The 15,960-nt window shown below is 52.2% G+C and overlaps 2 protein-coding genes across 3 annotated transcripts in view; both read left to right on the forward strand.

Annotated features, from left to right (window-relative positions):
* Nucleotides 1-2,992, forward strand: part of PPP1R16A (protein phosphatase 1 regulatory subunit 16A) — a 106,651-nt gene extending 103,659 nt beyond the window's left edge. The window contains exons 8-11 of the mRNA XM_036750978.1: nucleotides 28-103; nucleotides 199-337; nucleotides 1,579-1,741; nucleotides 1,979-2,992. Of these exons, the coding sequence (XP_036606873.1) occupies nucleotides 28-103; nucleotides 199-337; nucleotides 1,579-1,741; nucleotides 1,979-2,380 (780 nt within the window). The 3' untranslated portion in view covers nucleotides 2,381-2,992. The remainder of the gene's footprint in view (nucleotides 1-27; nucleotides 104-198; nucleotides 338-1,578; nucleotides 1,742-1,978) is intronic.
* Nucleotides 2,993-5,009: 2,017 nt separating this feature from the next.
* On the forward strand, nucleotides 5,010-14,396 carry GPT (glutamic--pyruvic transaminase). Of its 2 annotated transcripts, XM_036751019.1 has the most exons (13): nucleotides 5,023-5,094; nucleotides 5,472-5,522; nucleotides 8,236-8,395; nucleotides 9,282-9,371; nucleotides 9,486-9,594; nucleotides 9,971-10,104; nucleotides 10,423-10,666; nucleotides 10,924-11,003; nucleotides 11,110-11,246; nucleotides 11,482-11,656; nucleotides 13,356-13,511; nucleotides 13,701-13,813; nucleotides 13,928-14,396. In XM_036751019.1, exons 3-13 carry the CDS (start codon nucleotides 8,240-8,242, stop codon nucleotides 14,016-14,018), a joined length of 1,485 nt encoding a protein of 494 aa, XP_036606914.1. In that variant the 5' UTR covers nucleotides 5,023-5,094; nucleotides 5,472-5,522; nucleotides 8,236-8,239; the 3' UTR covers nucleotides 14,019-14,396. The 2 variants fall into 2 exon arrangements, with proteins under 2 accessions (XP_036606923.1, XP_036606914.1); XM_036751028.1 differs by lacking the exon at nucleotides 5,472-5,522 and having other exon boundaries at nucleotides 5,010-5,094.
* The last annotated feature ends 1,564 nt before the right edge of the window (nucleotides 14,397-15,960 follow it).

The raw sequence follows: 15,960 nt of genomic DNA on the forward strand, positions 1-15,960 counted from the left end.
CAGGGGCAGCTTGGCTTGCGCTCACAGGTGCATCTTGTGGAGCTGCTGGTGGCCCATGGAGCTGATCTGAATGGGAAGTCACTGCTGGATGAGACGCCCCTGGGTGAGTGAGTGAATCAATTAGGGCACCAAGGGCACTGCCAAGGGAAGAGTGCCAGATTTCATGGATCAGGGACCTTCTTTTTGCTGTTCCCCTAGATGTGTGTGGGGATGAAGAGATGCGGGCCAAGCTGCTGGAGCTGAAGCACAAGCATGAAGCTATCATGCGCTCCCATGACCGCCACCGGGGCTCAGGCTCCTTGCTGCAACGTCGAACCTCCAGTGCAGGCAGCCGAGGGTGAGGTCTTCTTCACCTTGCATCCATAGCCACAGCCCAGCCTGCCTATCCCAGGGCCTGCCACTAGGGGGATCCCACACCCTGGGGCTACTCAGTCATTTCCTCTCCCTCCAAACTTCCACTACCATCCCCTAATGCCCAGTCCTATCTTTGCCATTCTCCACCCCTCCTCCTGTCGGGTCTCCTTGTCTCCCCATTCCCAGTCTCCCAGCACCCAGCCTCCTTTCTGTCCTTCCACTAGTTCTCTTGTTTATCCATTTCCTTTCCCCCTTCTTCCCACATTGTCATGGAAGCACCATGCCCCTTATACCAAGAACTCTGCCCCTTGCCTTCAGGACCCAAGTGGTCCAGAATTCCTTGGAGTGCTTGATTGGCCTAGGCTCCTGGACTAACATGAGAGCTATTCCAGGGGACCACCATCCAGCCCTATCCCTTCTTTTCCATTCTCCTCCTCCCTGTAAGGGCAACTAGGTGGCCCAGTGGATCGGGTGCAGGGCCTGGACTCAGGAAGTTCAGCTCTAGCCTCAGACACTTACTAGCTCTGTGTTCCTGGCCAAGTCACTTAACCTGTGCTGCCTCAGTTTCCTCAAGTGTGAAATGTGTATCATAATTGTGCTTACCTCCCAGGATTGTTGAGAGAATTAAGTGAGATATTTGTAAAGAACTTAGCACAGTGCCTGGCACATAGTAGGTGCTTATTTCCTTCTCTTTCTCCCTTCCCCAACCCAGACCCTGCTTCTTTCCCTTGTCATCCCCTTCTTTCCCCTCTTCATTTTTCAGTCTTTGCTCTGAAGAAGCTCATCTCCCTTTCCATGTAGGTTTGAAACCCTGCCCCTAATGCCCATAGCCTTTGCCCCTCAGAGGGTGCAATCCCATCCCCAGCCTTTCCTAGAACCCCTTGTATTGATACAAGGGCCCTGTGCTGACACGTCAGAGGTGTTCCAGGTATCATGTACTCTTGCCCCTGAGGCACTTCCCCCAGCTCAGCTGCAGGCTGTAGGGCAGAGTCCAGAGGGAGGAGGTCTTAGGTAGATGTTCCTTGGGGTGGGGTGGGGGGTAGGTGGAGATTCTCCTATTCTGGGCCCTGGGCCAGTGCCTGACTCTGGCTTGTTTCAGGAAGCTAGGAAAGCTGACTGGGGGAGGGTGATGTATCAGGGATACAAACTCTGACTTTCAGGGACCAGAGGGGTTCCAGAGTAGACAGGGAGCTCAAGGGGGTGTCCTTGTGTCCCCCACTTCAGGAAGGTTGTACGAAGAGTGAGTGTGACAGAGCGTACCCACCTGTACCGTAAAGAACATGAACGTGAGGCCATTGTGTGGCAACAGCAGCCATCCACTGCTGCTGAACCCCCAGAAGAGGATGAAGATAAGCAGACAGATGCTGAGCTCCAGCCACAGGCTGTGGTGAGGGGGCGAGGCCCAGGCCCTAAGGCCCAATCTCCTTCTTTACCTCATCTTTTATATTACTCCCATTCTCTGACCTCCCTGCCCCACCTTCTTCATATATCTCCATTTACCATCACCTATCCTTCAATTACATTACTCAGGCCCGTTTTTCATGTCCTTTACCTGTCTTTAGCCCTAGGCCCCATTCCTGTTTGACCCTCCTAACCCCTACTTGGACTCCTTTCTTGCCTGCAGGAGATAGACCCTGAGGCACTGAGACATCGAAATGGCAGTGCAGGGGCAGCCCCAGGGCCCCCTAGCAAGCACCTGTACTCCAAGAGGCTGGACCGAAGCGTCTCCTACCAGCTGGCCACACAGGAGCCACCTGTGCCTGGACCCCTCACCCGGGACAAGGCACACCATACGCTGGCTGACCTCAAGCGCCAGCGGGCTGCTGCTAAGCTGCAGCGTCCTGTGGCTGAGGACCTCGGGGGGTCAGGAGGTGAGGGAGTACCATGCGCTGAAGCTCAGCACTCTGGATTCCCTCGAACACCAGTCTACTACACCTCAGCAAGTGGGGACCCTCCCTTGTTGAAGCTGACTGCCCCTGCTGAGGAGGCCCCAGCTGAGAAGAGGCCCTGCTGTGGGATAATGTGAAGTGGACAGGAGTCATCGGGTCCTAGAGGCCAGCTGACCTGCTTCCCCTCTCTCCCTTCTCTATCTTCCAAGGAAAGAGAACGGAGCTACTCCCCCACACTTCTCCAGTGGGGGTCTGAGGCACTCGTCTTAGGCACAAGGTTACTGTTGGGCCATGGCCTAGCTCACTTCAGCCCAACTCACTCCCACTTGGCAGTGGTAGGGCTTCTGGCAGTGAGTGAGACTGGCCAAGGAATGAGGCTGGGGGCCCCAACCTGCAGTTAGCCTTGTGTTTCTTGGGCCTGAAGGTCCTATATTTAGACCACTTCACCTCCCCAGCTTTGGATCCTGGAGTAGGGGTGTGCTGAGGCCCAGCTCATCTCATTCCTGTCCTGGAGGAGCCAGGGGAATCCCCTCCCCTCAGGTTCACCCTTGCCTTATCTTTGCCAACTCACTTTCTGGCAGCTTCAGTTCAGAGCATCCAGAGTGGGGGGAGTGGCATTGAGGCCTTGGTAAGAGAGGCCCTCCCCGAGGCTCTTGTCTCAGGTTCAGACCCCTTTCGGGATAGATGCCCTGGGTTTGGGGGAGTCCATATTTTTATTCTGTGAAACTTGATAAAGGAATTTTCTGCCATTGGTGTTGCTGTCTTTTTGCATGTCCGTAACAGATAATGGTCTCTGCTTGTCACACCCCTGTTTTCCGTAGGTCTCCAGAAGGGTTTCATGGGCCCAGTGGGCTATGCTAGTAGCAGGCTTCTTTGTCCCCACCACCACCACAGATCACATCCCTGAAGTGAGGAATATATAGCCCGGTGTGGTGGGAAGAACACTAGAATGTCATATAGGACACCTGGGTCCACTCCTACCACCTATCCAGGCTATGTGACTTTCTGCAAAATGAGAGTGCTGTAATAGATTGTCTGTACGATATCTTGTATCGCTAACCTATGATTCTTTGTCTTTGTGCAAGTGTTTGGTATGTGTCTCTGTGTGTGTATAGGTAAGATGAGTGAAAAACCCAAGAGACAGAGTTTCTGGGTAATTAACAATTCATTAATTAGGCTAGCTGATAATAAATTGACGGTCAGCAATTTCTCTCAGTAGCCAAAGATCCCTAATGAAGACACTGAATACCTTAATGTACTTTTAGAAAAGGGGGTTACCCTGACAGGTGAAAATCAACTCTGATTGAAGAACAGTTAATAAGGAGGTGGGATAAAAGTCTTCCACTCCTCCTGCACCAAGGAATCCATCTCTACCCAGACCACTGTGGTTGGTTTTCTCCTTCATGAGCTGGGTTACCCTAAACTCCAGTAGAGTGGTGCTAAATGCTTTGGGGCTGGAACTCACCTAGATTAGATTCTGTTTACATTCTAAGCAGAAATACGATCTCCTAGTTGGGTGGAGTCCTGCCCAAGATCATGGAGCATGTACTGGGAGGATTAGGCCAATCTCAACTATCAGCTTTGTCCTTCAGAGACTGACTGACCTACAGGGGCTGGTCCCTGAATGAAGAAATAAAGAGAAAAAGCCTAATCCTAACTTTAGTGGTAATTAATATGGTAAAAAAAAATAATCATTTCTTTAACAGGTATGTGAGGGGGAGGGGGTATGCCAACCCAGACCCTGTTTGAGAATAAGGCCTTGCTGAGTTAAATATCTGAATATCTGGCCGTGCTTCCTCTCTTGTCTTCCCTCCTATGGCACCCAGCCTGGGCTCTTTTAACCCTTCTCCCCTTTGAAGCAAGTATGGGTTAGTCAAGGACATGGTAGATACAGCTGGAGCCAAGAGAAGTCCAGCTAGATTGAAGGGAAAAGTGGGGAGAAGAGATTTCTTGGCCTGGAAGCTGGATGAACCAGGAGCAAGACTACCTGGTCAGGGCCTCAGTGGGAAGAAGGAAATAACCCAGTGCCCTGGCCTCCTTCCACAGAGGGTGGATCTCACCTAGACCCTGGCCTCTTGCCTAGGACAAGGGCCTCGTGGGGGGAGGGAAGGGGGGAGCGAGGAGAGGGCTGCCAGCTTCCTCTTGAGCTGCCATTTGGAGCAGAAGTTGGCATAACCCAGGCCCTTCCTTCCTTCCTCCCCCCTCAAGAAGCTGGCTAGGGGCCAATATATATCAGGATGAAGGCACCTTGGGGTCCAGGATAAGGACCCAGCATTACCAAGGCAAGGCCGCAGCCTTATATAGGAAAACACTCTTGACTGATCTTTGTCTAAGCGCTCTGAATATGTTCTAGTTCTGTCTCTCCTCTTCATCTTCTTAATCTAGTTCAGACCATGACCCTGTGGGTCCAGGAGGTCTTCAGGTAGGTCACATTCATCCCTTAGCTCTAAGGAGTACATTTGCCCTGTTGTCATCTCCTTACCCATTTTGCATTGGACCTGGCCTAGATTAGGTTCCCTGTCTTTTGTCTGCATATACCTGTGACCTCTGCCCGTCTACCTTAACTCTTTTCCTGATTTCCCCTTCTTCAGGGGGGCAGGGAGGCAGAGGGACAAACACATAAAGGGTATAGCACAGGGAACCCGTGATTGGGCTTGGGTGGTGGGGAGGGAGGGCCAGATAGGCGGGCTGGGGTTAAATTTAGTGTGGGATGGTGCAGCTGCTGCTGAAAAGGTCATTGGAGGAGGGAGTGATCTGGCCCCACCCAGGGTCCAAGCCCATATTAACCTTGTACACTGGGAGAGAGAAGGGCTGAGTAGAGAGAAGCCTGCTGCCCACTCTATTCCAAGAGGTGAGACCTCTGAGAGGAAAGATGCACTTTCAGCCTTCAAGCAAGGGCAGATTCAAAGCCAGCTCTGGTGCCCTGGGCTAACTGTTAGTTGGCACAGAGCAGGATTTGGGGGGATGGGCAAAGGTAACTCTAGGTAGGGCAGAGTAGTGGTCAGCCTTAGGGCTGAGAAAATGTCAAGCACAGCTGGCCTCGGCTATATGCGATTATCTGGAAGCAGAGCAAAACTTGGTTGGAGCTGCCTGAGGCTGGGCTGGGCTACTTACAGGTGGCCCCTGAAGGAAGAGAAAGGGAGGGGTGGGGCTAGATGCGGATAAGGGACTCCTAACTCCTCCTCCTGCCCACTGGTGGGGCCCTCTGACCGTCTCCCTTCCTGCTAGGGATAGGGAACTCCAAGAGAGGACCTAGGAAACCTGGACATTACCCACAAGGTGAGTGTGGGATAGGGGAGAGGGCTGGACTGTGATCACAGCCCAGACAGGTGTGTTAACAGTGGGTTGGAAGTTCACAAGAGTCCCTCAGGACTGGGAACAGAATGAACCCCCACATCCTCCTGATCTATAGCTCCAGGTTCATGACCTCCGAGTGGGTTACCCTCTAGGTCTGGGGCTACAGGACGGCTACAGTGACATCCATGTCCTTCAGACACCTTCCCTCTCCCAGATTAATCCCTCTAGAAAGTGTGGTTTTACCCTGCGTTCTTTTCCCCTCTCCCCCAAACTCCTTGGTGCCCAAGAAGCCTGGAGGAGTTACCGTCTGGCAGATTAGAGAGAGGAGGAGGAGGTGGGGCCCTGACAGCCTATCAGTAGCTCCTTTCCAACTTCTCCTGCCAATCAAGAGCCTAGAAGATTGGGGAACTAAGGATGTTGCCAAGGAACAACACACCTAAGGTGTCCTCTTGGGGCCGGATCTGAGCCCTTGCTGGGACACCTGCCCTCTGTCTTTCCTGCCCCATTCTAGCCCAGTCCCTATGCTCCCTAATTCAGCACTTAGCCTAAGGCTGGAGATCCCACTCTGCAGAGGCTCAGTAAATCCCTATTATTTCTCTTCCTGACCACCCTTATGGTTCTTTTCCCCTGTGCCCATCCTTTCCCTTGGATTTATTCTCATCCCTGTTTCTGCCCTCTTCTCTTTCCCTGTCTGTATTCTCCTGAGTCCATGATCCTGATCTCTTCTCTGGTTCTGTCCGTCCTCCTTTCCCTGACCCTGTGTCCCCCATCCTAGCATATCTTTTGAGCTATATGTGCCTGCCCTTGTCTGCATCTCTGCCCCTTTATCCACCAACCTAGTTCCTCTGTCTCTGGACCCAAAGCTGTGATTACCTGAAACCCCATTCATTTGGGGCAGGAAGTGCAGAGGACAGTTCCAGTGAGGATGTAATTGTGTTAATAGAGGCCCACCAGACCCCCAGAACATCAGTGGTGGTGGTTGTGGAGAGGAAAGAACTCCCTTTCCTCACCCCTCCACCCTCCCATGTTGGCATCCATGGGACAAAGTTCCCATTCCACTCATGTTCTGCCTAGCTCCCATCTTGCCCTGTGTTTTTCTTCCTAGTCCTTCCTACTACACTGTCTCTGGGGACGTTCCCACTTCCACCTCCCAGGGAGTAAGAACTTTGGGCAGGTGGGGTAGAAAGACACCTTCAGATCCATGCCCTGGCCAGGTGACTCCTTGCAGGCCCACTGGTTACTCAGACTGCCATTCCTGCTGAGCAGATCACCTTTTCTGTCCTTGGTATCTGAGAAGTCTCTGTGCCCTTTGATCAAAGTCCAGAAACTAAACATTTAGGGAAACAGGGAACTCCCCTTACGGGAGCCTTCCAGGGACTTTTCCCAAGGACAGGACCAGCACAGCTCCTCTGGCCTTGGGGTAAGGGCTCTGAATTACCACTACCTCCAGACCTGCATGGGGGTGGGGGGAGAAAGGGAGCAGAGTCTGGGAGGTTGGAAGAGGGTTCCCCCCCAGGTGCTCATGTCAGTAGACTAGGTATAGAATGATGGCATCAGAGTTTCCCCCCCTCCCCCCCTCAACCAGGATTCCTGGGGCCCTGCCCAGTTGCCAGGGAGACAGAGGCCTGATCAGACACAAAGATGAAGGGGCTGAACCTCGCCCGTACCCTGATGGGGTAACAGACCATGTTCTCAGGGAAATATCAGATCAGATCATATACATTCTCTCTCTGGACACCCTCTGGGACTTCCTAGTCCCCAAATCTGGGCTGTTTGTTTGTTCCCTCACCTCCTTCACCCCTCTCTTCCCCTTCTATCTCTCTGTCTCTCCTGTGGCTGTCTGGGTCACTCTCTCTCCTCGCCTTAGCTATGTGACTGTCTCCCTGCTCCTGGCAGTGACAGGAGTCCTTCCCTAAGCCCCGCCTCTACCTTCCCTCCCTCCCCTACCCTTCCAGGGGCAGAGCTATGCCAGGGCTGCTGGGGCGGGGCAGGGGGCCTGGGGCCTCAGCTCATTTCTGACTTACTCCATTCTCTGTGGGACAATCCGGGATCTCAAGGCTCCGAGCGGGAGAGAGGACTGGGTTCCCCCAGCACAGGTTTCCCACCCTCCCACTCCTCCCCCAGTTCTTTTGCCTGATCCTCTGGGTCCACTTCCTTCCCTCACCACCTTTCTTTTCCCTTCCCAAATGTCTCACCGCCCCCATCCTCCCTCTTACCCTTTCCCTCTTCTCTTCCCCACTTTATTCCCTTCCCTTTCTTTACCCCCTCTCTTTTCCTAACCCTTCTTTCCGACATCTCCTCTTTCCTAGCCCCTGACTTATTCCTCCTTTCTTCACCTCACTTATCTCCCTCTCTAACCCCCTCCTTCCCTATCTGCTCCCCCTTCTTGGGCCTTAACCCCCATTTTTCCTCCTTTCCCTATTTCTCCTATACACTCCTTCCTGCTTTTCCTGCCTCCCCAATGCCCTTATGTGGTGTCCTTGTGCCCCTTCCTCCTCTTCTTCTCCCCGCTCCTGCACCCCTTTCCTGCCCTCCCCCCTTCGGCCCTCTTCTTCTATCCCTCCCTCCCTCTCTCTTGAACCCTCCCACAGCCCAGCTGCCTTATCCTGTCATGGGGAGGGGGGCGGCATGCTGTATGGGATGCTAGCATGGGGTGAGGAATTCTGAGTAGGCTTCACACTTTCCCCCCATGTAGGACCATGGCAAACAAGAACATCAAGCAACAAGTAGTGAATGGGATTCGGGACAAGGTGCTGACCTTGGACACCATAAACCCATTTGTGAAAAACGTCGAGTATGCTGTTCGAGGGCCCATCTTGCTTCGGGCTATGGAACTGGAGAGAGAGCTTCAGCAGGTACTGTCCTGGGTTCCTCTTACCCCTTCAACTCCTACGGAGACACTTGCTCAGTCCAAACCTGTAATCTCTCCCTGGGGTGAACACTAAGTCTCCCAGTGACCTTATCACCTTCCTTCCTTCCTTCCTTCCACCTAATTCCCTCCTGCCCCGAGTGGATTGGTGAAGCACCTACTATGTACTTGGTCCTTCCCAATCCAACTTCTCTCAGCCCTGGCCGTACCTACTTCTTAAGGTTCTCTGTCCCCAGGGACACCGTGCCCCCCGCCCCCATGCTAAGGATGTCATTTTACCTGTTCCACAGCTACATAGCCTCCAAGCCAAACTTTGTACGTGCCCAGGGTCAGGGCCTCCATGTTCCCATGCTTGAGATTTTTCTTTCTGTAATTGAGATTACCCAAGGAATATAAGGCACTTGAGTAATAGGGTATAATATAAGGTTAAAGAGGGTTCAGCCAGCATTGCCCCAGGTGTCTCATCCCCTACAAGGCCAGGGCTCTCTCTCCGGGCAGTTCCAGACTGTGGGCAGGAAGAGAAGATGGACTCAAACTGTCTCAATACCCTTCTCAATTGTGGGGTTTCAGTTGGGATGGGTACCTCTCAGATCCTCCTGCCCATTGCCTTCTGTAGTCCCTTTACCCCCACCCTCACCTCCCTCAGTACCACTGTGGGGCTGTAGGGGAGAGGCTGAGTGAGTATGGAATTCATCCTGTGCTCTCCCACCCCTTGCCAGGGGCCCTATAGCTTGTCTAGGCAGAATGGGACAGGCACTGGGAGAGGCCAGCCCCCTCCCCCTCAGGGTTATTTGGTTTTGGGAGCCCAGACAGCTGGTAAGGGAGAAGAATGAGGGGTAGAAGGAGTGCTCTCATGCTCTCGCTCTCTCCAGGGTGTGAAGAAGCCCTTCACAGAGATTATCCGGGCCAATATAGGAGATGCCCAGGCTATGGGTCAGAAGCCAATCACTTTTATGCGCCAGGTGAGGCCTTGCCCCACCCCCCTCCAATCCAGTTCACTACCTGTTCCTTCTCTCCCTGAGGGACCCCCATGGGTCCTCACTTTGTGCCCTTCCCTTCTCTCACACAACTGTCAGGTCTTGGCCCTCTGCCAGTACCCAGATCTCCTGGGCAGCCCATCCTTCCCGGAAGATGCCAAGAAAAGGGCAAGGAGGATCTTGCAGGCCTGCGAGGGCCACAGCACAGGTGAGTCCTTACCCTGCCTGTTCCTACACTTCCTCTCTTGTCCTGTCAAGCAGCTTGTCCCTGGATTTATAGCAGAGAAACCTGGTTTTGAATCTTAGCTCTGCTGGTTCCTACCTGTGTGACCTTGGACATATCACTTCCCCTCTCCGGGCCTGAGTTTCCTTAGCTATAAAATGAGGGGCTGAGATGGGATGACTTCTGAGGCCCCTTGCAGCTTTGAATCTAAGACTGTGCTTCTGATGGGGAGACAGGGTCCCACCCTCAGGGACCCTCTAATCTAAAGGGGAGTGTGGCCTTGCCCATAGTCTTCTTTCTTTCCATGACCCTTCTTTCTGACTCATGCCCATCTTAACTCCCCATCCCCACCCTGGCTTAGGGTCTTACAGTGCCAGTGCTGGCATCCAGATGATCCGAGAAGATGTGGCAAGGTACATTGAACATCGGGATGGGAACATTGCTTCTGACCCTGAGAACATCTTCCTGTCCACAGGGGCCAGCAGTGCCATCATGGTACACCTCCCTCTTTCTTTGTCGCTTCCCTTCCCCCCATCTGATTTCCTTAGACCTCTCCCCAGTCCACCCCCTGCTCAGCCCTTCCCCTAGCAGCCATGGGCACAGAGGCCCCCATTGTAACTGAGCCTGGCACAGCCTATGCCCAGTTGGCAAGAAAAGGGGGAGGGGGAGGGGTGGGTAAAGATTCTTGATTAGGGCCAATGGGTCCATGGCCTCAGAAATCCAATGACAGTCAGGGGGAGTAGGTAAAGGGTATTGGTAAGAGGGAATTCCTGTCCCCTGACCCCTGACTCAGCTTTTATCTCTCTTCTCCAGGCAGTGCTGAGTCTGTTGGTGTCAGGCAAAGGGAAGAACAGGACAGGGGTCATGATTCCCATTCCCCAGTACCCATTATATTCAGCCACCCTGGCTGAATTTGATGCTGTCCAAATCAACTACTACTTGAATGAGGAGCATCACTGGGGACTAGATGTGGCTGAGTTGCAAGGGGCGCTCAATCAGGCCAAAGCTCACTGCCAGCCTCGGGTCCTTTGTGTCATCAATCCTGGCAACCCCACAGGTAGATTACCCTCATCCTTGCCTCACCCACCCCCTGCCAGTCTGGCCCTATTGTCTATCCCATCCTTAGGCCCAGGTTCCCTTGGGCATCACCCTCCCCAAGTCTTGGGTTGGGAATCTGCCCACGCATCTCATCTCTTGCCCCACCCTAGCCTTAGCTACAGCACAACCTGCAATCCCCCTCTATCACCCACTGGTCCCCTGTGACGTCCTGTGACCTTCTCTGTCCCCTTTTGTACCCCCTAACCTAAAACCCAGGGCAGGTCCTGAGCCGTGAGAACATTGAAGCTGTCATCCGATTTGCCTATGAGGAGCATCTCTTCCTGATGGCTGATGAGGTGTCTAGGCAGGGGCCCTGCTGGGGGGTTGTTAGAACTGGGTGAGGGGAGGCCTCAGGGGTGTCTTTGAATGTGAATGTGACCTTCCTCCTACCTGGACCCTCAGGTTTACCAGGACAATATATATGCTGAGGGATCCCAGTTCCACTCATTCAAGAAGGTGCTGATGGAGATGGGCCCACCCTATGCCCAGCAGCTAGAGCTTGCTTCCTTCCACTCCTGCTCTAAAGGCTACATGGGCGAGTAAGACATAAGGACTGTTCTCCCTTCTTGGCCAGGCAGACACAAGGATCCTCCCTATCCCTCCAAGCTAGGGAGATAGGGGAATCACCCTCTCCAATTAATAACAAACCATTATTCCCAGATAATAAGCCCCAACCATCCTTCTGCACTGCTCAGACATGCCCAAGACCATAAGTCCCTCTGGGAGCCCTTCCCCAGTTCCTTAGTTCTTCTGATCCTCTGACACTCTTCCCAGGTGTGGGTTCCGGGGGGGCTACACAGAAGTAGTGAATATGGACCCTGCAGTAAAGCAGCAGATGTTAAAGTTGCTCTCAGTTCGGCTATGCCCACCAGTACCAGGGCAAATACTCATGGACATAGTGACGAATCCCCCTCAACCTGGGGACCCCTCTTATGAGCAGTTTCAACAGGTGAGTAGGACCAGGGCCAAGGGAGATGGTGGGATGGGATGGGGCACTCTCCAGGCTGGGGAGCCTTCCTTTCAGTAATGGTTCCAATGGTAAGTGGTACCAGGGATCACAGACAGGGTCCTAGATTTAGAGCTGGAAGTGACCTCTGACATCATCTGGTCCAACCCCTTAATTTTGGAGGGGAGGAAACTAAAGCCCAGAAAAGGGTATGGACTTGCCTAAAGTCACACACCTGAAAAATTGGAGAGCTGGGACTCCAAATCCACTCCAGCAAAAACAGAGCACTAGGGGTACTGGGTGCCAAGGAAGATCAGACCTGGTTTGGATCCACCATGAGTCTTGTCGTCATGGAGCTCACAGTCTGATGAGAGAATAAGCACATGAGATGAGCAAACGAGGTGCTTTGTGAGGCCAGACAGGGAAGGTTGTAACCAAGCCAGGGCACCTGGTTGGAGGTGGTGCTCTAGGATTTGGGCTTAATGGATGACTAGGAGTAAGACCCATGGCATGGCTACCAAGAACACAGGGAGACCCCTATTCTAATGAAGCATCCAAGGAGGAATACTCTGGAAGCACATTGGAAAAACTGAGGAAAGAATTCAGCATAGAAAGAGTGCAAGAGAGGGTGTCCCAGGCACAAGGAAGAGTATGGGCAAAGGCATGGATTCCAGAGAGCACAGTCCATTCTCAGGTTGTAGAGAGCAATCCAGTAGGTGGCTATAGCATACAGTGCAGGGAGAGGAGTGAGGAATGTTGGGAAAGTTAGGGTGTCAGGTCATGGAGGGCCTTGAATGCCAGACAAATGGGAGAGGAGAGGGGAGAAGAGCCACTAGGGAAAGCAGGTGACAGTGGGGGCACATACTTGCATGATGGTAGTGGGAGTAGTGAGGAAGAAATAGATGAGAGATGTTGAGGAGATGAAAACAACTGGACCTGGTAACAGGAAAGGAGAGGCTAGGGAGGAGGAGGAGGGCCAGAGAACAGGTTCCCAAACACAGAAGCCCAGTGCCCTGGAGAGACAGTGAAGTCAGAAAGAGGAGGCAGCTTGGTTAGGGGGAAATTCCCATAATTGGCTGGCAGACATGCTAGATTTGAGGTGCCAGTGATACCCCCAAGAGGTGTCTGCTCTGTGCTTGGGGATGTGATTCTTTGACATCCTCAGAAGACAGAGAGAAACTTGGGAGTCATCTACAAAGTTGGGATGTCAGTAACTGAGCAAATATCATACATCTGCTCTACAGGTACAAAGGATGGAGCAGTCTCTACTGGCAACGAGTTTACATTAGAGTAGGGAAGACATAAGGCTGAAGGGGATTGTCAAGGGAGAAAGTGTAAATAGAAGTGGAAAGGGGCCAGAGGCAGACCCACACTGGGGCCAGAAGGAGCTTAAGGAGCCAGTGGAGACAGAGAAGGAATGGGCAGAAAGGTAGAGGAACCTAGGAACAATGTATGCTGCCTCTGCCCCAGGAGGAGGAAGAAGAAGGTATTCCATCAGCCACAGTGTCTAAAACTGCAGAGAGGATGAGGATGGAGAAATCTCTATTGGATCTGACAATTAGGTCATTGGTGACCTCGGAGAATTTCAGCAGTGTCGTAGGGATCTAGGCAGCTGTCCATTTCATCAGACTGCTCCCCTGAAGTTATGGGGTGTGAGGTGGCCAGCATACTGGCCAAGCCCTGACTCTTCTTTCAACCCCAGGAGAAGAAGGCTGTCCTGTCAGACTTGGCAGAGAAGGCTCTGCTCACAGAGAAGATTTTAAACAAGCAACCTGGCATCCACTGTAACCCAGTGCAAGGGGCTATGTACTCTTTCCCCCGCATCCAGCTACCCCCCAAAGCATTGCAGCGTGCAAAGGTGTGAAGCAATACTTCCTTGGTATGGGGAGTGGGGCTGGGCTATGAGGGGCTAGGGTAGGCTGGACTAAAGGGGCTTGATCCCTGATGCTTCTCTCTGTGTGTGTGTGTGTGTGTGAGAGAGAGAGAGAGAGAGAGTGTGTGTGTCTGTATGCTCATGCTTGTGTCTCCTCTTTCTGTTGCTGCCCAGGAGCTGGGCCAGCCTGCTGACATGTTCTTCTGCATACACCTTCTGGAGGAGACTGGTATCTGCGTTGTGCCTGGCAGTGGCTTTGGCCAGAAAGATGGCACCTACCACTTCAGGTAGAGGGTGGGAGGTTCCATGGAGAGCTTCAGGCCACTGATTGAAGGGCTCCTTCCAAAGCACTGAGGGGAGATGCTAACCACTGACCTTTTCTGTTTCCCTTCTACCCCCAGGATGACCATTCTCCCCTCTTTGGAGAAGCTGAAGATCCTTCTAGAGAAACTGAGCCAATTTTATGCCAAGTTTACTCAGCAGTATTCCTAATGAAAAGAGACTGAAGGGAAAAGAGAGGAAGAGAACTACTGCTTGTCCATTATCTAGCCCTTCTCTGGAAATGTCTTGGGCCCCTGCCTATGTAGGTTTCCCTACTTTCCCTGTGACTCCCTCTCCCTTCCCTGGGGGCTGTTGGGGAGAGCGTGAGAAATACAGGGTGGTGGACAGTGCCCAGAGGATCAGCACAGACTTGGATTGTGTCCCTTCTGAGGATTCCAAATGAGAGCCATAGGGATCCCTGGGAGATACCAGGGTTGAGGGACTGAGCCCATGGGTCCCTCTTACAGGGACATTCTAATAAAGATATTGAAGATGTTTTGGTGCCCCTACTCCTTAGGAGGAACAATAAAGGGGTATGTGACTTTGTGACTCCTGAGGACCATGTATGTGTCTGGGCTTGGGGCATGGGGCTAATGTGGCACAGCCATAGAGAGCAAATCCAGGAGCCTGATCTCCTCTCCCCTACATCTTCCTTCACTCAGCCTGAGAGCTGTCAACCCCCCCTCCCACCAGCTCCTTTCTGGCTGGCTGTCTCTGAGGCTTCCATTGTTCCCACCAACTCTTTCTAGCCCAGTACCCTCCTTTTTGTCTTGTATCAGGCTGATTGGTACAGCTTCAGAGACCCTCTCCCCCAGACACCTTGCTTTCTCACTTCTGTATATCTAGAGTTTCCACTGGATAGACACAGGGACAGCCTCCCACTATCCTTCAGGGTAAGGAAGAAGTTAGTTTAAAAATCTAATTCAAGAAACATTTATAAATAATCTCCTATGGGGGAAACCTGGTAATTAACCTCAGGATGGTTTGACTGGTGATTTGTCTCAGGAGGCAAAGATTACATGAGATACACACACACACACTCACACTCATGGTCTAGTAGAAAAATCAAATGTCTGCTAAGAAACAAAGGCATAACAGGACAATCTCAAGGACTAGCTGGAAAAGAGAATGTCGGGTAGAAGTGATAAGCAAGAGATAGTGTGAGGTATGGGAAGGAGAGAGAGTGGCTTTCGCCAAGCTGGGCTCTAATCCTGGCTCTAACATTTGGTTCCTGTGGGAACTCTGGCTTCTAGGTCACCTGCAAAATGAGGGAATGGTGTTAGATCATCTAAGATTCCTTCAGGTACCACATCCTGTAATCCTGAGCCAGGCTTCCCTGGATCTGGTCCTCCAGGGGCACCTCCACCCTTTGGTTTCAGTGCTTTCACCTTTCACTGCTTTTGGAGCCTTTTATCACTGCACTGCACCCTGAGGCCTTTGAGTGTCTTCCATACCTCCCCCACCTCAGCCATCCACCTCCAGCCTACTTGGTGCCCTGGGTTCTGATCAGCTACAGCAGCACTGAATGCCCTCTACCACAGACACTGCAATCTAGCTCTTCTTTCCCTTGAGTCACCTTAGCTTGCTACACAGCCCAGAGCACAAGTTGTGTCTTCTAGAGTTTGTTCACAAGAATCTAGAATCAAACATAATTCACTAGAGAACAATCATTAGGGTCCTGGACAAAAAGAAAATGTCCCCATCCCAGACTCGGGGCCTTTGAAAGTTCAATAGTTCCTATGCGCTAATGGACTCATCTTGATTCCTTCCCTGTTTGACAGGTCCATTCCTTCGTGGCCCTGTGGTATTTTCCACCAGCCATAAAATGCTCTCTGCTAATTTGAGTTTTTTCCATCTACATTGGCTCAGGTGAGCTCATTGATCTATGCTATAGTCCCCCGCTCCACAGCCAATATGGAAAGCTCCCCTTTGGGTTTTGCTTCTCTACCAACTGTAGCAAGGACTCTCTGAGCCAGATTCCTCCTTCCATGCCCTTTTACCTGTAGCCTAGGCAAGAATGAAGAAATGTAACAAGTCAAGATAGAGTTCTCATCAGATCAAAAATAGGAATGATCTTACCTGGAAGATCCTCAGACTCACATCTCACCTTATA

This window comes from Trichosurus vulpecula, chromosome 1, assembly GCF_011100635.1.
Source record: "Trichosurus vulpecula isolate mTriVul1 chromosome 1, mTriVul1.pri, whole genome shotgun sequence".
Lineage (NCBI taxonomy): Eukaryota > Metazoa > Chordata > Mammalia > Diprotodontia > Phalangeridae > Trichosurus > Trichosurus vulpecula.